Source organism: Onychostoma macrolepis, chromosome 17 (genome assembly GCF_012432095.1).
Source record: "Onychostoma macrolepis isolate SWU-2019 chromosome 17, ASM1243209v1, whole genome shotgun sequence".
Classification (NCBI taxonomy): Eukaryota; Metazoa; Chordata; class Actinopteri; order Cypriniformes; family Cyprinidae; genus Onychostoma; species Onychostoma macrolepis.
The window spans coordinates 19365759-19385182 of NC_081171.1; the positions used below are offsets into that span (position 1 = coordinate 19365759).

Sequence of the window (19424 nt, forward strand, 5' to 3'; positions counted from 1 at the left end):
ATTTTGGCGGAAACTCTTTTTTTTTTTTTTTTTTTAAATGGCGTTTATCGCATTTTGGAACCAAACTCTTCATATATTAAATATATTTATGTATAATATAAATTATATGAATATAAATATATACATGTAAGTACATGTAAATATTTTCAAAATATATACCGTATGTGTGTCTCTTTATAAATATACACAGTACGGACACATATATTATATAAACAAAAACTTTTATTTTGGATGCGATTAATCGCGATTAATCATTGCCCAGCAATATATAAAATAAAATAAATTGTTATACAATAATAATAATAATAATAATAATAGTATAGTATAGTATAATATAAAATACACTAAATTACGATCTTTTATTTATAGTCAAAACATGGCATCTCTCCGCTAGACTAGATTTAGTCTTTGACATGTAGACAAATATTAATAGATGTCATCTATAGGTGCTGTAACTATATAATGTATTTTAGCACAGCTGGAATATATTGACCAATCAGAATTCAGGACGGAAGCTTTAAGATTTATAACAGATGCTGTGAATGGAATGTTTCAATAATTAATACAGTGATTTCAATATTTCCAGCAACGTCTTTTGTGGCATGTCAAGTACTTAGCCTCAAAATGTAGCAAAGACATATCAGCCTTAGAGAAATAGTTCATTTAATTTGACATGTTGATAAGAATGATTGAATAAGGATGATCGCTAGAGAAACCATATGGTTATTCCAGGTTGTGGCTATTTCAACTAAAAAGACAATGTGGCTGTATTAAATGACAGTACTTGGTTGTTCTCTACAGTTCTCTATTCTATTCTATTCTATTGTTTACATTTGATGTAGTTTACAACACTTATTGTAGAGTGACCCACAGTGTGTGACATATGATAAGAACATCAGTATATAGTGCTTTGTGGCACTAGTATCATGATAGGATTATTCCACTTGATCACTGGTGATTCCCACCGTGTGTGAGGTATAATACGAGATAACAGCAGTATGCGATATAGACAGAGAGATTCATACTGAAGCTCATCCTGTGCTTCAGTGGCTGGAGTTGTGTGGATGCTCGGAGGGACAGTGTGTGTGTGTGTTGCGTGTTCACTGAGGCGAGTGTGTGGTGTGTTCACTGGTGTGTGCTTGCGGGGTAGGGTTGGCTAAGGATACCGCCTGGAGGGGCTTTCAGCAACGGACAGATATGGAGGAGACAAACAAAGAAAAAAGAAACTGCAATTAAACAGCGGCGTTTATACTGAATTACAGTCACATCTTTCACCTACACAGGGCAAGAAAAACATGCACGACAGGATCTTAAAATAAAACTGCTTCTCTATTAACTCATTAATAGACTCACTTGAAGGAAATATTGTACTGTGATTGTTTTTTGTTTGTTTGGTTTTTGGGGGCCAGGTCCTTTTTTCTTTTTCTTTTTTACTCTGTTCAGATGCTAAACAATTTGGGATGTTTAGGGTAAAAATAATATCAATCAAATTGTTTGTTACTTTTAACAGTTTTATGTTGGTTTGTTGATCGCGATTAATCGCATCCAAAATACAAGTTTTTGTTTACATAATATATGTGTGTATTGTGTATATTTATTATGTATATATAAATACACACACATACAGCATATATTTTGAAAATATTTACATGTATTAACATGTATATATTGATATTCATATAATTTATATCATATATAAATATATTTCATATGCTTTTATGTTACTTGTGTCATACTAAGTGTAAACAGGGCAGACCTTCTTTATGAATAATCAGAAAGAAAAAGTGTCACCCAGAAATTTTTTAATATGCTACCACTGGGATACCGGTGTAACCGAAAGCAAGCACTTCAAGGTGTATACATACTGCAAACATGTTTAGATTGCATGTGCTGGTTTGAGGGGCTTACTCTGTCTGGAAGTGCAATAAATGGACATTGACAGTCCAATGACCCTGTGCCCCTGAGCCCACTCCACCCCCTCTTCCTCTTTCTGTTCGATTGATGAATGGAGAGGAGATTGAAGATCAGGTGAAGGGGAGAACAGGCTCTTACGCTTGCTGTGGCAATTACTACACAGCCCTGTCATTGAATCTGACAGCTGTGTGACAGTTGTGGAAGAGATACATATTGTTTCTGGCAGTGCCTCTGCATTACATTTTTTCATTAATGTGTGTGTGTGTGTGTGTGTGTGTGTCTGTGAGGTTAAAGGCTGGTGCAAGACATCAAGGACAAATACCTAGTGGTGTATTATAGTCTTGACCAGTTCTGTTTATTTCAAAATGTGTGCTTGTCCAGTTGTGTGTTTCCATTTACATGGTTTCAGATCTTCATATTCACACATCAGTCTATCCTGTATGGTCATTCTTTAGGTTCTGTTAGTATAAACCACATTTATGTTTCTACACATGTATACAGGTTCTGTCACATACAACTACATTAGCAGTCTATTAAAGCCACCATATTCTAATTTTGTATGCAATCTTACACTGAAAGTTTACTTATAGTGCAAGTCAATGTTTTTACATCAAAAACAATTGCGATTAAACAGGCTGTTTTTGTTACTGTAATAAATATTAAAAGAGTGAATTATTTGACTTGTTTTATGAATAGCTAACTGTATGTGAGAAATACTAGCCTAATTCACACTGTTGTTCATCAGAGAGGGCTGAGTTGCAGAATACTGAACAGGCGTTGATATGTAAATGTTGGCAGTCATATGTTAATGTGCTCTTGGTTGTGATGTCAGAACCATGGTGATTTCTGAATGACCTTTTTGTAGCAGTTTAGTTGCTCTAAATGGAGGGAGGAAGCTGTCATTAAACAAGGAAAATGCATTTCCATTGTTTCCCATTGTGTGTCCTATTTCAAAGTTGAAATGTAAGTGTTAAAGGGATAGTTCATATATAAAAAAAAAATCACCAAAATATTTTACCATCATTTATTCACCCTCATATTGTTTAAAACCCACATGACTTTCTACTTTCAATGTGCCACAACAGGAGAAATGCTGCAGAATGTACTGTCCATTTTTCATGTGGTAAATTGATAGTAAGTAAATTGGGATCTGGGTTGTCAAGCTGTAAAATGACCAAAAGCACAGTAAAAGTATCATTTAAGTGGTCCGTATGATTTGTGTCATGTTCCAAATCTTCTAAAACAATGCAATAGTTTAGACCGAAAGTGTTGTTATTTATTGGAAACACTCCACCTTCATTATCAAATGAAAACATGTCCAGTTTTTTTTGTTTTGTTTTGTTTTTGTTCGAAACACTGCACATGGCCTTCAGAGAATTAATGTGGTCTAGTCGTGGGAACAAATTCTTCTCTTTTCTTTTTTATTTATTTATTTTTGGTCATGTCTCGGACCCCATTGTAATGTTTTTTCAGGTCGTTTTGTAGCTCCACAAACTGCTCATTCTCTTTCATAATATGGAAAAGAGTAGCCAACTCATTCTTCAACAGTTCTCCTTTTGTCTTCCACGGAAGAAAGGAAGTCATACAAGTTTGGAATGACATGCAGTTGAGTAAATAATGACAGCATTTTGATTTTTGTGGAGTGAGCGATCATTGTAAATAATTTGTTGCATGTTTATGTTTGAAGAGACTCTCTCTCTGGAGGCCTTGACAAACTTGTACAGTTGTGTCCTGTCAAACTGGCAGTGGGGTTGCTGCGTTCTGGTGTCCTGAATGCGTTCTCTCCCTGTTTTGGCCAACACTTGCCCATGATCCGCTGTAATGATGGGAATGCTGTTTGTATGTGTTTCCCTTGCTTGTGGCTGCAGTGTTAACCCTCCTCTTCCCTGTTCCCTCTCTCCCTGCACCAGGCCCGGCTCACCTCCTGTTCATCCACTTATAGTGTCACAGAGGTACAGCATGTTTTACACAGCGCCGTCCATCACCCTGCGACTAACCACGCCCCTCTCAGAGACTCGGCCAATCATTGCTCACACACCTCACATGTGCACAACTCATCCCTGTAAAGCAAGTCTGTCTCATCGGTTCATTTATTTAACCCCAAAAAAGCCTTGTAGTTTGTTTAGTGTGTTTGTGTGTGTCCTTTAATTCATTAGTTTCTGAGCTTTTCTGTCCTAAATAAGGATTAAGTGACACAGAATCATTAATTTGATCAATTCATAACATCATATGTGCAGTATTTTTCATAATTGATGTAAACATTTAAAGCTGCTGTAAGCAATATTTTGAGATACTGCATCAGCCCAAAATCAAATCGAAATAGTGTGAATAATAATAATAATGTATTGTATAATTATGAATTATAATGAATTAAAGTTCTAATATTATAATAAGTTATTATTATTATTCTAAAAGTTGATTCTCATTATTGTAATAGTCTTTATTTCATATAGCTAGCAAATGCTATCATGATTCATAAATACTGTTAATTTTACAACTTTTATAAATAGTATAATACCATTTAAATGATACATCATCATTTTTCAAATTGCAGTAACGAAAATTAGATTTTTTTTTTTTTTACATTGGGATAATGAAAATTTAATTTAAGATTAATTGTTGAGTGAAATCAAGACCTGTTCTTGAAAGGTTTGATCAGATTTTTGGAACGAGTGTTTGAAGGGATGGACGATGGTGGCGGAAGTTAGCATCATGGTTAAATTGCTTAGAGCAGCTTTAATGACCACCTAACACACTCTTGTTCCTCAAGACATTTATTTATTACTCATAAAATGGTACTTTTTTGCAACACTTCCAGTTTGATAAAGTTGGAGGGGTTATAGAAATGAGCTTTAATACAATCCCAAGAGCTCATTATCCACGGAAGCCTCCTTTGTTCTTGGAAACCAGGTGAAAGATCAGCGTAACACACAGAGACACGCTGCAGCTGCTTTGCTCCTCTTTGGTTGCGTAGTAGTAGTGGGATTATTTTGCTGTTATGACTTCGCTTGATTCCCCCTCATAATTTTCATATCAGTGCTAGATGATCCTTAGAGTGTGTGTTTGTGACAGTGTATATTGTGAAGTGTGTGTGTTTGTTGACGGGGAAGGCTGTATCAGGTGAGTTACTGTCCTGTGGCTTCCTCCAGGCCTCACGGAGAGAGTTCAGGGCTCACCTGGATGAGGTCATCACGCTCAAGTCAAGGTACTCTACCTTGGACCAGGTAAACAGATATCCCTTTCTCCCCTAATCTTCACATAAATCGACACTCAGTCAATCACACATACAAACACGCTCTAAAGTCTTCCCTCAGAGTGTTGCACGTCGTGGCCCACAGCCTATTGATGTAGCATCAGGGCAGTTTGTTTTGTTATAGCTTTATCTTCTTGTCTCTCCCTCTAGCTCTGTTCCAAAACCTAGTCATCAGAGTGACTAACTTCTTAGCGCTTTTTGATTTTTTGATTAGATCAAATTTGTATCAATACCTTTTGGTATTAAATATATTTAGAATCAAAATTTTTCTTGAATGGATTTTTTCCCAAAGGATTTGTCACAGTACATTTTGTGATTGCCGCGTTCTCTCTTCTTACAGTTCAGCCAACTTAAGTTATTTTAGAAGGCAACATAATTACTCTTTTAGCTAATTTTATATGTAAAGTTTAATTCAGTTTTGTGTTTTCTTTCCTTAAAAACAGTGAACCCATAAAGCTTATATAATATAATATAATATAAATATAAGTATCAATTTTTTTAATTGAGATTTATACATCATCTGAAAGCTGAATAAATATGATTTCCATTGATGTATGGATTGCTAGGATCGGACAATATTTGGCTGAGATAACTATTTGAAAATCTGGAATCTGAGGGTGCAAAAAAATCTAAATATTGAGAAAATCGCCCTTTTAAAGTTGTCCAAATGAAGTTCTTAGCAATGCATATTACTAATCAAAAATTAAGTTTTGATACATTTACGGTAAGAAATTTACAAAAAATCTTCATGGAACATGATCTTTACTTAATATCCTAATGATTTTTGGCATAAAAGAAAAATGGATAATTTTGACCCATACAATGTATTTTTGGCTATTGCTGCAAATATACCCCAGCGACTTAAGACTGGTTTTGTGGTCCAGGGTCACATATTTAAATTTGAATTTAGTTTCATGTTTTCTTTCCTTAAAAAATAGTGAATCCAAAACAATTTATAAGTGTAATATATTTTAACATGATACAAATACTGTTTTTTCTTTGTTTGTTTTTTAAAATTATTATTATTATTAAAACAAGGTTTATTTTACTTACTTTACTTTATTTTAATGCATTCAGTTTTACTGCATTCATTACTTTCCTTGGGAAAAATGTTCATTGTACAGTTAGGTTAGTGAATTACTAGTGTTAAATAAATATTTAATTAATCTTAATATTTAAAACATCTCATGGTATTTTAATATGCATTTTAACTTAATACATTTTAGATTTAAGCAAGTTCAATGTTTGATATTATTATTGCAGTTAATTATTTTACTCAACTAATATGATAGTTCTATCTTTATAATCATTCAGCCTATAGCTTTTGGAGCAGCTTTCGTGTTGAAAGTGACCTGATTTTGGTCACTGGGTTTTGGAAAAGAGCCTCTCTTTCTCTCTTCATCCCTCTTTCTGAGCTAATAAAATGGCTCACCAACATTACAGCTGTTAGTTCCCATACTGTCTTATCTATCATTTCTGATTGGTTAATCACAGAGCGGAGTTCCTCTTATTGGGCCTGGCACTCACTTGTTAATAATTCATTCCCCATTGCTGTTCCCCAATTACTCCATCTTCATTTCAGTGGTCAGGGATTAACTCTCATCTGCCTGTATGCTGACACATGGTTCCCAACCCCTTGTGTGTGTGAGGACGTGTGTGTTTGTGAGCGTGTGTTTTCAGTCCACTGAGTTCTTTGGTCCGGCTCTGATTTAAAGAGACCTGACGTCTCTGCATTCCTTTCATTGCCTCCGTCCATTCCTTCAACCCCTCCTGTGATCACTGGTTACCTCTCATCTCCACTCTGAGCTCATTCTGTCTGTTGTTTGATGAAAGGAGGTTAGATGTACAAATAGGAGGAGGGGAAGAATAAAAAGTGCCAAGGATGTACAATTTTCCTTGCCTGTACTCACAGGACTGGGTAAAAAAAAAAAACAGCACACTACCAGTCTTAGATCTGCGTGTCTGTGTTATTGTGGTAAATCTAATGACAATGGTCTGTTTTTTTTGTTTTGGTTACATGCAATACTGGGTTTTTAAGATAAAACAAGGGTTATTTTATTTTAATAAAGTGTGTTCAGTTTTACTGCATTCGTTACTTTTCGTAAGGAAAGAAAACAAATTAAACTGAGTGAAACCGTTTTAAAACAGTATCTAAAACATGGGCAATGGCCTGATATTTTAATATGCCTTTTAGAAGCAGTTTTTATGTTTTCATTATTATTTATTTATTTACTGTGGTAAATCTAAATCTATGATTCTCTAGAATCACCATTATTATAATCAAAATATATAAACAGGACTATTTTTAGAGTAAATTTAATCTTATGGCATTTTATTTTAGTTAACATGAATAACCTCAAATTTTTGGATCACCTCCATTTAATTTTATTATTATATTTATTATTTAAATAGTACATTACAGTTTTAATGCACTCATTGATTTTCTTATGGAAACAAATAAAACTGAAACAGCTTTAAAGTACAATGATTCATATTGCCTGATATTTTAATATGCATTTTAGCAGTAATTTTTTATTTTCTTCATTGTTCATTCATTTACTATGATGAACCTATAGGTCTATGGTTTAAATGATCTGGATGGATTTAAATAATAACTTTTAGTCTAATAAAAAAATGATCATAATGCATTATTATACATAAAATATATACAGGGCTTGAGCATTCAGTACTGTATTCAGAACAGTTTAAAGAAAGAAAGCAAGTGCAACTAACTGAAACTCAAATTATGCCATTAGATAGTGTTTCTATGGTATTAAATTAATAATAATTAGTATGGTAACCTAGATATTTGAATGTGTATCTGTCCATATATTTTCTTTGTCATTCATTCATTCATTCATTTACCCATATGTCCATTCCACATGTGCACTTCATTCAGTCCCCTCAGACTTCAAATTCAATAATGTAACACACAAACTCTTCCCTGCTCTGGTGGCCATTAGCACACTGACACTCAGTATCACCAACACTGTCTTTTTCCGGTGTCTTCTAAAACCTCACTGGAACAGAAGTGCAGTATGTGTCGTGCGATTTCGCTAACTGTGCCGAGTGACATTGTGCCTCACCGCACCCCTCTTCCTCGCTAACCTGTGCTACCTTCCCGGCTGACCGGCATAACGCCCCCCACAAACATTAGCAACAGGACCAAATGACGCCTAGTCAGATCTCTCTTCGCCTCTCAGTGCTCATTCGTTGTCATCTCAGCTTGTTGTGTGTAAACCGAGCGAGCGCTGTCTCAGAAAGCCTTTAAAACTCATTTGGTTTTCTTTTTTTGGTCTCCCAAAGCTTCTCCTTTGCTCTGTCTGTTGTAAACCCTTTTGTTTCTGTTCATTGCCAAAGCTCCACTCTAGGCTGGAGGGGCTCAAAGATGATCGCAGGAACCATAGGACCTTCGACTCGCGAGTAACTATTCCCAACCCACGCAAAAAAAAGGAGCTGCTTCCATCCGCAAACTCTGCTTTGCGTCAGGAGTCCAAACTCCTTGCTTTACTCTCTTCTTCTCTCTCCTTGTCTCTGTTACTTTCCTTCTCTCTCATTATCTTGTCTGTAGACGTCGCTCTTTCTAATGCTCTCTTTGTTTTATTAGCCGTTTGGTGTGTTGGAGTCTCTTGTGGACATTGAGTTCTGTTTCTTAGATCTTTTTTTCTCCTGTTTTTCTGTTCCTTTTAAGTTTTATCTCCATTTAGATGCAGTGTTTTATTGCTGTTTGCTGTATGTGAGCTGCGCCTCATCGTTTTCTTCCTCTTCCTGTCCTTTCCTAACTCTCTCTCTTTCTTTGCTCTGTGTCGATCATTGATTTGTCGTGTTGGTGCTAGTCTGTTGTAACTGGATCGTGAGTAGAAAGGATTTGGGACTTGCTTGTGTGTCTCCCCCTATAGGCCAGGGGCATTGCGTCTCAGCACGAAGGACACATAAAGGGCTGTTTTTAACGCTTTCATGCAGTAAATCAAAGACTTAATATCTATAAACTTGTGTCACTATAGCCTCAAGTCAATGTGTATTTTTGCATGGAATTTGATTGCCCTCTCATACCATTACTCTTGGCCTAAGGGAACTCCATACTTTGATACTTTGTATTGGTAGATTCCACAGTTACAGCTGAATGTATAATCAAATTTGCTATTATTATTATTATCGTAAAACATTCATGGCTCATTTGGAAAGAAATTCAGCTTAAAAGGGGTTCAAATGAAACTGGATGGAAGGGAGTGCTTGAATTGTGTTCCATCGTATGGAGCTTCTAGCTGTTAAAGTCAACATGAAATCAGAATTGTCAAAAAATAAATAAATTCACTAATTTTTATAGGCATCAATTTTTTTTTAATAATTAATGTGTACTTTTTTTTAAATTAAATTTCCTCTGAACTGATTTATCCTGATTTTGACATTGTTTTAGGCTACTGTTGTAGATAAAGAAACCTCAATAAGATTACATCAACAATATCAAATAAATTTGAAAAACAATAAATTTGAAAAAGAATTATCATTGGGATAAGTCAAGATGCTTTTGAGGCTGAACTTGACCTTTGACCTCCAAGTTTCAGTCAAAAAGCAGACAGAAACCCCATTTTTGTATGTAATTCTCACTTTTCATGATACAGTCAATTCATGATGGATAAAAGCAAGTTTTAAACTACATTTTTACATTATTTAAGCAGTAAAATGGCAAAAAAAAAAAAAAAACACTATAAAAGTGGTATTTTATGTTTTCACAAGCTAAACAATATCGTTTTGTGAGGAAAATTATTTTGATATGAAACGTCTGCATTTTTCTTTCTAAATGAATATTCACTGTGAGATACATCACATTACAGCATTACAATGTTTCATGTTGACTTTAATGTCTGTTATATCTGGAATCGGGTTGTTTTGGATGCTAGAATGCTACCATGACACAACACTTTCCAGATTGCTACAGCATTTTGTCAAGTCCATGATGATAATGATAATAATGGCAGTAGGACTGAAAATGTTGTTTTCAGTTTGTTTGTTTTCAAGCTAGTTTCTTTTGGTTGTTTTGTCTGAATGTGTAGATGATCATCCTGATCTTTATGAATCCTGTCAGTGGAATGCTAACTCTCCTGGACAGAGGATGGGGCTCCTTTTGTGCTCTAACTCATGTCTTTCTGTCTTTCTTTTCCCAATTCCTTTCTCTCTCTCTTCCTCATTCCCTCTCATTCTGTCTCTCTCTCTATATCTGTAGGTGCAGTCACGATGCAGCAGCAAGGAGAACATCCTGAGAGCAAGTGGGTGACCGATTGTGCATTATCATGATGATTGTGTGTGTGCGTGTTTAAGAGCGTGTTTAAATTGTCACTCTTTGTCTCAGGTCACAGTGCAGTGGATATCACCAAGGTAGCTCGGAGACACCGCATGTCCCCGTTTCCCCTCACTTCTATGGACAAGGCCTTCATCACTGTGCTGGAGATGACTCCTGTCCTGGGTACCGAAATCATCAACTACAGAGGTAAGACCCTTGTTTGCTCATGCCAACTTAAACTAGACCAATGGCCTGTTTGCACCAAGGTAAACCATGTGAACAAAAATATTCACAAACTAGGGATGTCAAAGGAACTTAATGATAAATGTTAAATGTAACCAAAGCAGTTTTTATCAAATATTTTCAAAAGCTTGATCTTGGCAAGTTATTGGTGAACGCGAACAGCTGGAACAAAATTAAGATATGCCAAAATATGGGATATGTGCATTAGGACTTGTAATGTAAATTCAGCCTAATAGACCTGCAGCTGTCATTAATATTAATCAAACAACAATATTAACAAGAGTCTGTTCATGGCTGAATAACTTTAGTAGCTGTAATGAGTCCTCTACAGTCAAACATGAACAAAATCAGTATTAATGTATTCAATTTAAAAATCATGCTATGAACACTATTTAAGTTTTTCTCTGAAAAAAGACAGATTGCCTTAAAATTTGTACAGCATCCAGTAAAAATGAATAAGTAGAAGAATTTAAAAAAAAAGAAAAACAAAACAATATATCGCAATATGGTATTTGATACTCTGAATGGAGGAGTTCACAGAGTTGAATCATGCATGTTTTTAGTATTAAAATGCAGACTCATTCACCCAAAAATCAGCATTACTGTCATCATTTATTCACCCTTATGTTGTTACAAATCCATATGACTTTCTTTCTTCCTTCTCGCCACTCCTTTCCATACCAAAAAAAAAAAAGTAAAGAGCCAAAAATGAAAGAACAAGAAAAGCCATAAAATACCATAAAAATACTCCAAATGACTTCTTGTGAAGAATATACTGATATAGGGACATATAAGACACATGTTATCATGAATAACTCCTTTTGTTCTACACGGAAGGAACGTCTTATGGGTTTTGAAAGACACAAGGATGAGTGAATGATGATTTTTTGTGAACTATCCTTTTAACATGAAGTACTGTCCTTCTGATGGTACCAAAATGAGTTTTCATTGGCTGTTGGACTGTGGTATATATAGGCCAGTAAATGCTGAAGGCATATAGTCACCAAGCTCTTTGCTTTGCAGGCTTTCAGCTTTTGCTTTTTTCATCTTCCATGCCTGTAGCTCCTCATCTGTCACACATCTGTTCGTTGTTTCTTTCACCCCATCGTCTTTCCATCTTTCTAGCTTTTATCTTGTTGCTCGTTCCATCCGCCCGTCTTCTGTTGTTTTTTTAACTCGCTGACATCTCTGAAGCTTTGATGCCATTGTGATCATCCGAAGACAGATCCTGTGGTCAGTTTCCATGCGAATCCAACCTTAAAGGCCTTCTTTCTGAATTTCGGGAAAAGCTCTGGAAGATTTTCAGTTACTCATAGTTCCTCAATCCACATGAACATCAGGAGCGGTCCAGTTCCACGGGCTAGATTACATCCCATAGTTTTTTATTTCCTTTATAGTCGGCACTCTGACACAGCCCATGCTATTCTTTTTGATGGCTCTTCTTTGGTTTTTCATGGCCATCACTAACACAGGGCAGCCACCCTTGCATGTGGATGTGAATTGTGCCACCAAGATGCAGGCTGTGAGCTAGGCGTTAATTTCGGTCCATGTGTTGGGGGATAGCGGGATTGCCCATGTGCTAGTTAAATGTGCCCAATGCGTCTGGCAGGGCCCAATGCAGGTGACTTGGCCCCTCCAGCACGAAAAGGCGTCTGGCGCCAGAGTGGCTCAAGTTGGCGGAAACTTCCTCTCTGCACTGGCGCCGAAGCAAAGGCAGAGAGGATAGCCCTGGCCAGTGCCACCCACACCCCAAAGCACTACACAGGTCAGTGTGCACCATTACCCAGCACCTTCATGTCCGGCGCACATCTTCGAGCATGCCCGATGCTCATCTGGCCCCAGTTATGTGTGGAATAGTCATCCATGCCACAGCGCCATTTCACCTCCAGACCAGCAGGGGGCGATTGAAAGTTGTTTGCAACCGTTGACGAGAGGGTGGAAAAATAATCTCATATTAAGGACTGATATAAGTATGGCTGAATCACAGTTTGCATACTTGTATGCAAAGTCAAGTGCGAAAAGTTGAAAAAAAAATTGCCGTCGATTGTAGGCGGGTACAAAATTGTGACGAAATTGAATCTTGATATTGCATCAGTGAACTATCGCAAACAAATGCACTTGCATTGCATTCAATGATCCATCCAATTAGATATAGTATACCATTTGAGTATCTTTTGACATATACATATATATTTTTTACGCGACAAACTATTACGGATAGTATGTCGAATTGTGTTTCAGCTTATAAGAGGCGAGTGATTCACTGGAATCTTTTGTTTTCCTTGAGCTTGTTCCACTGATTTGAACATGTCATGGTTGTCATTAATAGTCAAAGAACAGAATCATGTTCCATGTTTGGCTGTATCCATTTGGTTTATCCTTGGAGAATGGCCGTTTGGAAGAGCTTTGTTGTTATTTTGCGTTCCAGATCATTTGCCCACGACTGCTGCTATGGAAGCCAGTGAACTCCTCAATCGTGATGTGCGACGCAATGGTTAGAGATGTCAGTGAGCTAGCGTACAAAAACCAACAAAAACTCCCAACTTAAAGCAAACATTTAATACGCAAGCTTTTCCGTCATCACCTGTTTTCACAAAACCCACCAGCACCTCAAACATTGTGCCTTTAATCTATCAGTAACCATGTGTAGAGCTTCACTGTTTCCTGACAGATAAAAATGATGGATTTTCAGCTCAGCGCGAGCACAAGGAGGGCAGGTCCAGATCAGCGTACATAGAGGAAATATCCTCACCCAGCCAAGTAATGTCACTCATAAATTTTTGAAATGCGTTGTTCATACAACAAGATGGGTGTAAGTTATGAGCGGCTGTCTGTTTTAAAACCTCTCTCTGTCACCTCGGTTAATAAAATGAATTTAAAATGTATAAATGGTCTCAGCCTTGGAGAAGATTGGCCATTTAGAGTATGCTGAGGTGGAACTGTCTGTTCTGCTGGATGTTGATGTACAAGTAAGAGTTTCCGATGCACCAATATAAATTACCAATAACCAATACTGTAGGTTTGCGGATATTGCTGTTTAAATTAATTACCATTCAAAAGTTTCTGATAGAAGTCTCTTATGCTCATCGAGGCTGAATGTATTTGCCCAAAAATACATTGTAATAATATTTTACAGTATTACAGATTTCAATGTAAAATTTCTATTGTAAACTAATTTAAAATGATTTATTCTTTCGATGGTAAGATGAATTTCCAGCATTCCCATGACTCCAGTCCTCAGATCCTTCAGTAATCATTCTAATATGCTGATTTAGTGATCAAGAATCATTTCCTATTAATATCAACATGAAAACATTTGCGCTGCTTTAATATTTTTGTAAAAACTGTGGTATATATTTTTTTCAGGATTCTTTGATGAATAGGTAGCGTATAATTGGCAGATATGATGGCTTATTCTTCAGTTACAGAAACATTTCTCTCCCTTTTGTAGAGGCTTAAAAAAGCAATTAATTGTTCTAATTTTAAAATACATATTATAATATCTTTACAGTTGTCTTTTTAACATGTTTAGAGATTTATAAACAATATTTAAAAAATTGTAAATCATTTTTAAATAAGTTTTTTGTAGTTTACTTTTTTTGGTTCCAGAGTGTTAAAATCATATTTTCCTTAAGAACTTATCCAATTCTCATGTTATTTTTTTCACATTCATATTTTTTTTTTTTTTTAGTTCTTTTTATAATACGTGGCAGAGATGGGACCAAGTCATTGTTTAGCAAGTCACAAGTAAGTCTCGAGTCTTTGCATTCAAGTCTCGAGTCAAGTCTCGAGTCAAGACAGACAAGTCCCAAGTCAAGTCCTGAGTCAAAATAGGCAAGTCCAAGTCAAGTTGCAAGTCCTCAACTTTTAGCTTCAAGTCTTAAACAAGTCATTAGTGCTCTTTGCCCAAATTAGTGTCTCAATATTAATTACCACATCAAATGTATCGTGATTTATATCAGGAAGTCAGGTAGAATATGTTTTTACATAGTTTAATTTCATGTGAGATTAGTAAAACTACTCAAGTTCAATTTAGGGACAAGGGACAAGGAGTGAAAGAAAATTTTATTAGTAACAGAATAGCAAAGACAACAGAATTTCATAACAGCTGCAATACTTTGCATGTGTGCATAAGAAGAATATATGCTTCTAGGTGTTATATCTAAACCAATGAGCCATTATTTGGAACCTCAATGAAACAGATTTAAAAGCATGTGAGCAGAAACGCAGAAAGAACTGTTTTGAAAGAACTATAAGTAAAAATGCTACCATACTTTACAAGTGAGAGGAAACATGCAATATGGATGCAGACAAACTCATGAAGACAGTCATTCAAAAAATGATGTGCAACCATCCTTTATAACTAATAGTAACAAAGCCAAAATGTTGTACGTTAAATGTTACGTTTATAATATGCATAGTTGATCGCTAAATGTAGGGTCTATGTGCGCTATACAGACTGATTTACAACATGTGAATTCAATTATTTATCCCGAAAGAAATAAAAATGAAATGAGTGCCTGGTGAAGAGGGAGAAAAATTGAGTATATTTTATAGTTATATATAGGCTAAAATTCACAAATCATTTTGTGAAAGAAACACTTCTTCAAATTATATTTTAAATGATCATTAGGCCAAGTGCCGCTTTTTTTCTTTCAAATTATAGCTAAATTGTTTACAATGATTAATTTTAAATCTAGCTTAAATCAAGGTTTATCTAATAATTATTTTGCACTTTAAACCTTTAAAAATAAGCAGGTTTACATTTTAACCCATCATTTTGATCCTGGATTTAAGTAATATTTAAGATTAACTTTAATCCTGTTGTACCATAACTTTAAACTGATTTAAATCTTGATTATGGATTAACTTTAAACTTAATGGAGGTTTAAATAAAATAAAATGTACATGCAATTAAAATATGCAACTGATAGAACAAAAAGTGGGGATCTGATCAAAAAAAAAAAAAAGGTCTCGGAGAGGTGTTTACAAATTAAAATTAAAGTACATCGAGTTGACAGAGTGCGAGGATCATGGCGGGATGGTGCACCTCGGTGTCAGACAAGCAAAAGAAGTGAGGAATATGTTTAGCATTTCACAGCAGCGGTCACGGTGATGGTAAGGTGAGCACCAGTGATCGCGGCACCGCCTCTCGTTTCTCATGCCCGCTCCGTGTGTCTGCTGGGTGGCGATCAAACAGGCAGGGCAGCGCTTTTCACGAGCGGAGATAGCTACTAGACGAATCATGTTATTTTTCTCAAGTCTTCTTTAATTATGTCGAGTCGAGTCGCAAGTCATCAAATTTGGGACTCGAGTCCACACCCCTGATACGTGGTATTTATATGTACAATTTGTTTTATAACTAATCACTGTCCCCAGCACTGCTGTCATTACTAAGCTCGTTAGAAACAAGCAAGTTTTCCCCCAAAATATTTGTTTAAACAATTGTTTAACCTTTCCTTGTTATAAGTTTAAAATTAATCGAGTGCTAGGTAACGTAAAAATTACATTACCTTTAGAATTAGTTTTAGGAGCCCTGTTTTAGCGTTAATTTCAGATGACAGCATTTGATATGGACTTCAGGCTTACATGTGGTCTCTTTACGGGCCTGTGCTCGGCTGTGTTGAGTAGATCTGGGCTTGTTGTATTGTAGCTGCAGGGAATCGTTGCAGTTTCACGGTGACTGGGTTGTCAGCGCTCTGTGATGCGCGCTTGTGTACTCATCTCTGTGTGTAGATAACACCGTACCCATCTGTTTGATCTCCCAATCCAGACACGCGCTATATTTAGAGCCTCGTCAGATGTGCTGTTTTAGAGAAATAAGTCTTTTCTAATCAGCCTCCAACCGAGGAGAGGCCTCATTAGCATCAGCTCGTTCTCTCTCTCTCATTCGCATGCTTTATCTCTACAAGAGCGCCTTTGCACTCTCTCGTTCTTTTCTTTTTCTGTCTCTCTTTATTCTCTCTCTCTCTCGCTTTCCTTCTGGCTCTCCCTGATTCTTTATTCCTTCCCCTCTTTCTCTCTCTCTGTCTGTCATCTCTCTTTTCTCTTCTTCTTTTCATGTGTGGGAGGGCGCTTGTTGCTCCCCCAAGAGATCTCAGGCTTTGTGTGCGAGTGTAAGTGTGTGTTCACGTTACACTGTGTGGTTGGTGCTCAGAGGAAATGGCACATCTGTGTTTCAGGGCACAATCTTATCCACCTTTCCTACCCCTTTATTTAGACTATGTGCGAATTCCTACGCTTTCATATGAAAGTATGAAATGTTTGAAATTCAACAACTGACGTATGCGCTTTATAAATAATATAAATACATTCCTGGACATACTGCATTGTTCAAAACGGATTGGATCTTCTAGATAATGAAAATAACGTTTGATAAACAAAACTAATAATAGATATTCTTCTAGATCAGAATTATAAGATCTTTTTATGGGTTGTCTTTTCGTACCAGTGCTATCTACATAGCACAAAGCAAATCATTTTGTAGTAACTTGCATGTATACAAGGTTAGCAGGTTTGTCAGTTAGCAGTATGCTAAGCTAGCCAGCTAAATGATTACTGTGTGCAAAGTTTGAGCTTAAAATTAGTTTTCTGCAAAGATTTAAATTCCCAAAGAAATAGGATAACCTTTGATGAAAAGAGAGAATGTTGTTTTGTGTTTTTATGTTTTGTTTTATGTTTCAATATGACAGGTTTTTAAACTATGGTAACTTTTAAAAGTCGTGTTAGCTAATGCTTTTTGTTGTTGTATTGCGTTAGTTTAGCAAAATCGTCTGCTGAAGTCTATTGCAGATATAGATATTCTTACAGTACATGCATATAACCACGGTTGCAGACTATTCCAATATGGAGGACAGCTTACTTATAGTGGCCTATGGAAACAGCTGCTACTGAGGCATCTACGTATATATCTATGGCTTCTGCGAATAGCTGTATGCTAAGAGCTGGTTAGTGTGATATAATTCACTAATATGATGGCTAATTCCCCAATTAGAGGAAAGAGAAAATATGCTTCGAAAAAAACCTGTCATTCTTGTTTTAAATGATAGACTATAATAGCTTTAGAAAAAAAGTGTATTTTTTTCTTTGTTTCCACATTTTTTAAGGAATAGGGATGTTATTTCACTATTTAGGAGTGTCAGAATTTCACTGTTATGGGTTATATCTTTTTCTGCAGATAATGGTGTATTGCTCCTGTGTAGTAGCTCGAATGCAAGGTTAGCAGGCTTGTTAGTTAGCGGTATGCTAAGATACCTTACAAACATAAACGTGAAATAGCTTTTGATTGTATAATATATGTGATTAACGTTCTTTGTGATATTTGTTAGTTAAGATAATAGCATATCTTCATCTGCATCAACTCCTCCCTCACTTCTTTCGTTCTTACATTCCTCTTTTAATGTTGTATGGCTGCATGAGTGCATTTGCTTTATCATATAGCTTTTGTTGGTCTCTGATTTAGGCACATGTGCCCATTTTGACTTTTACACAGAAGTTAACTTGTTTACTTTTTTATTGTATTGACGATTGTGTTTATCTGACGTGTTTTCCTGTCCTTTTTCTGTTTGTAGATGGAATGGGTCGAGTTCTGGCTCAGGACGTCTACGCCAAAGACAACCTGCCTCCTTTCCCTGCATCAGTTAAAGATGGCTACGCTGTTCGAGGTGAATACCCATTACTGCAAAATTACTCAACCTGCGTGTGGTCTCGTTTACCACTTTTTCCACCAAAATGAAAAAAAAAATGTTCTTGCTGAAACTGTGCTCGGCCTGGAAATTTTTTTCTGCATTTAAGAACAGAGCAATCACATAACTGATTATATAACAGTATATCCTGCCCATAAACATACATTTGCACATTACGGTTTTTGTTTACAAGTCTTAAGGCTACACTGCCCCAACAAATACTTGCTCATTTTGAGCTTAACAAGATACAACAACCCTATTTTTAACTATAACTACTATGATCACATTCATCAAAACTGTAAACCCTTTGAAAATGACTAAATTAGTTTCTCTTTTTACTGTTTTTCAGCTGCTGATGGTCCTGGTGATCGCTTCATCATTGGAGAGTCTCAAGCTGGGGAGCAGGTGAGTTAAACGAACAAAAACTGGAACTAGTCTTCTTACACTGTTGAAAACCTGACATGAGCATAGTCTCTCTCCCTCACACATACACAGGAAATGCCTGCTTTTGCACTGGCACCTTGTGTCTGCAGGAGGCTTGTGTGCTCAGATGGCAAGAAAACTCAGTGAGCGTGTTTAATGAGTGCATTACACACACACACAGAGAGAGAGAGAGTAAGAGGGGGAGATCCCCGTGGGCTGTGTGCAGCAGAGTGCTGGCCAGCACTCCAGTGCTCATGGCTGACGTCCATACAGTGCTCTGTCTGGAGAGTGTGTTTGCATTCGAGTCATGGGTCATTCTCAGCTAATGCCATATGACTCTGGTACAAATAATAATGTTTATGTATGTATATGACATTTTGTATGAAAAGTAACACTTTAGCCCAGTATCAGAAGGATGCAACATTAGTGTAGTTTTGCTTTCACACCACAGATTTCTGATACAGTGGTTAAAGATCTTTTTCTCTCTGTAGCCCACTCTCACAGTTATGCCAGGCCAAGTGATGAGGGTGACGACAGGCGCTCCTATCCCATGTGGTGCAGACGCTGTAGTGCAAGTAGAAGACACAGAACTGCTACGAGAGTCTGAAGACGTAAGTCTTAACCG

The 19424-nt window shown here is 36.4% G+C and overlaps 1 protein-coding gene across 1 annotated transcript in view; it reads left to right on the plus strand.

Moving 5' to 3' along the window:
- Positions 1-19424, plus strand: part of gphna (gephyrin a) — an 89375-nt gene that overhangs the window by 59853 nt on the left and 10098 nt on the right. The window contains 8 exon segments of the mRNA XM_058749338.1: positions 3825-3866; positions 5064-5138; positions 8528-8590; positions 10392-10434; positions 10518-10655; positions 18263-18355; positions 18726-18781; positions 19291-19410. Of these exon segments, the coding sequence (XP_058605321.1) occupies positions 3825-3866; positions 5064-5138; positions 8528-8590; positions 10392-10434; positions 10518-10655; positions 18263-18355; positions 18726-18781; positions 19291-19410 (630 nt within the window).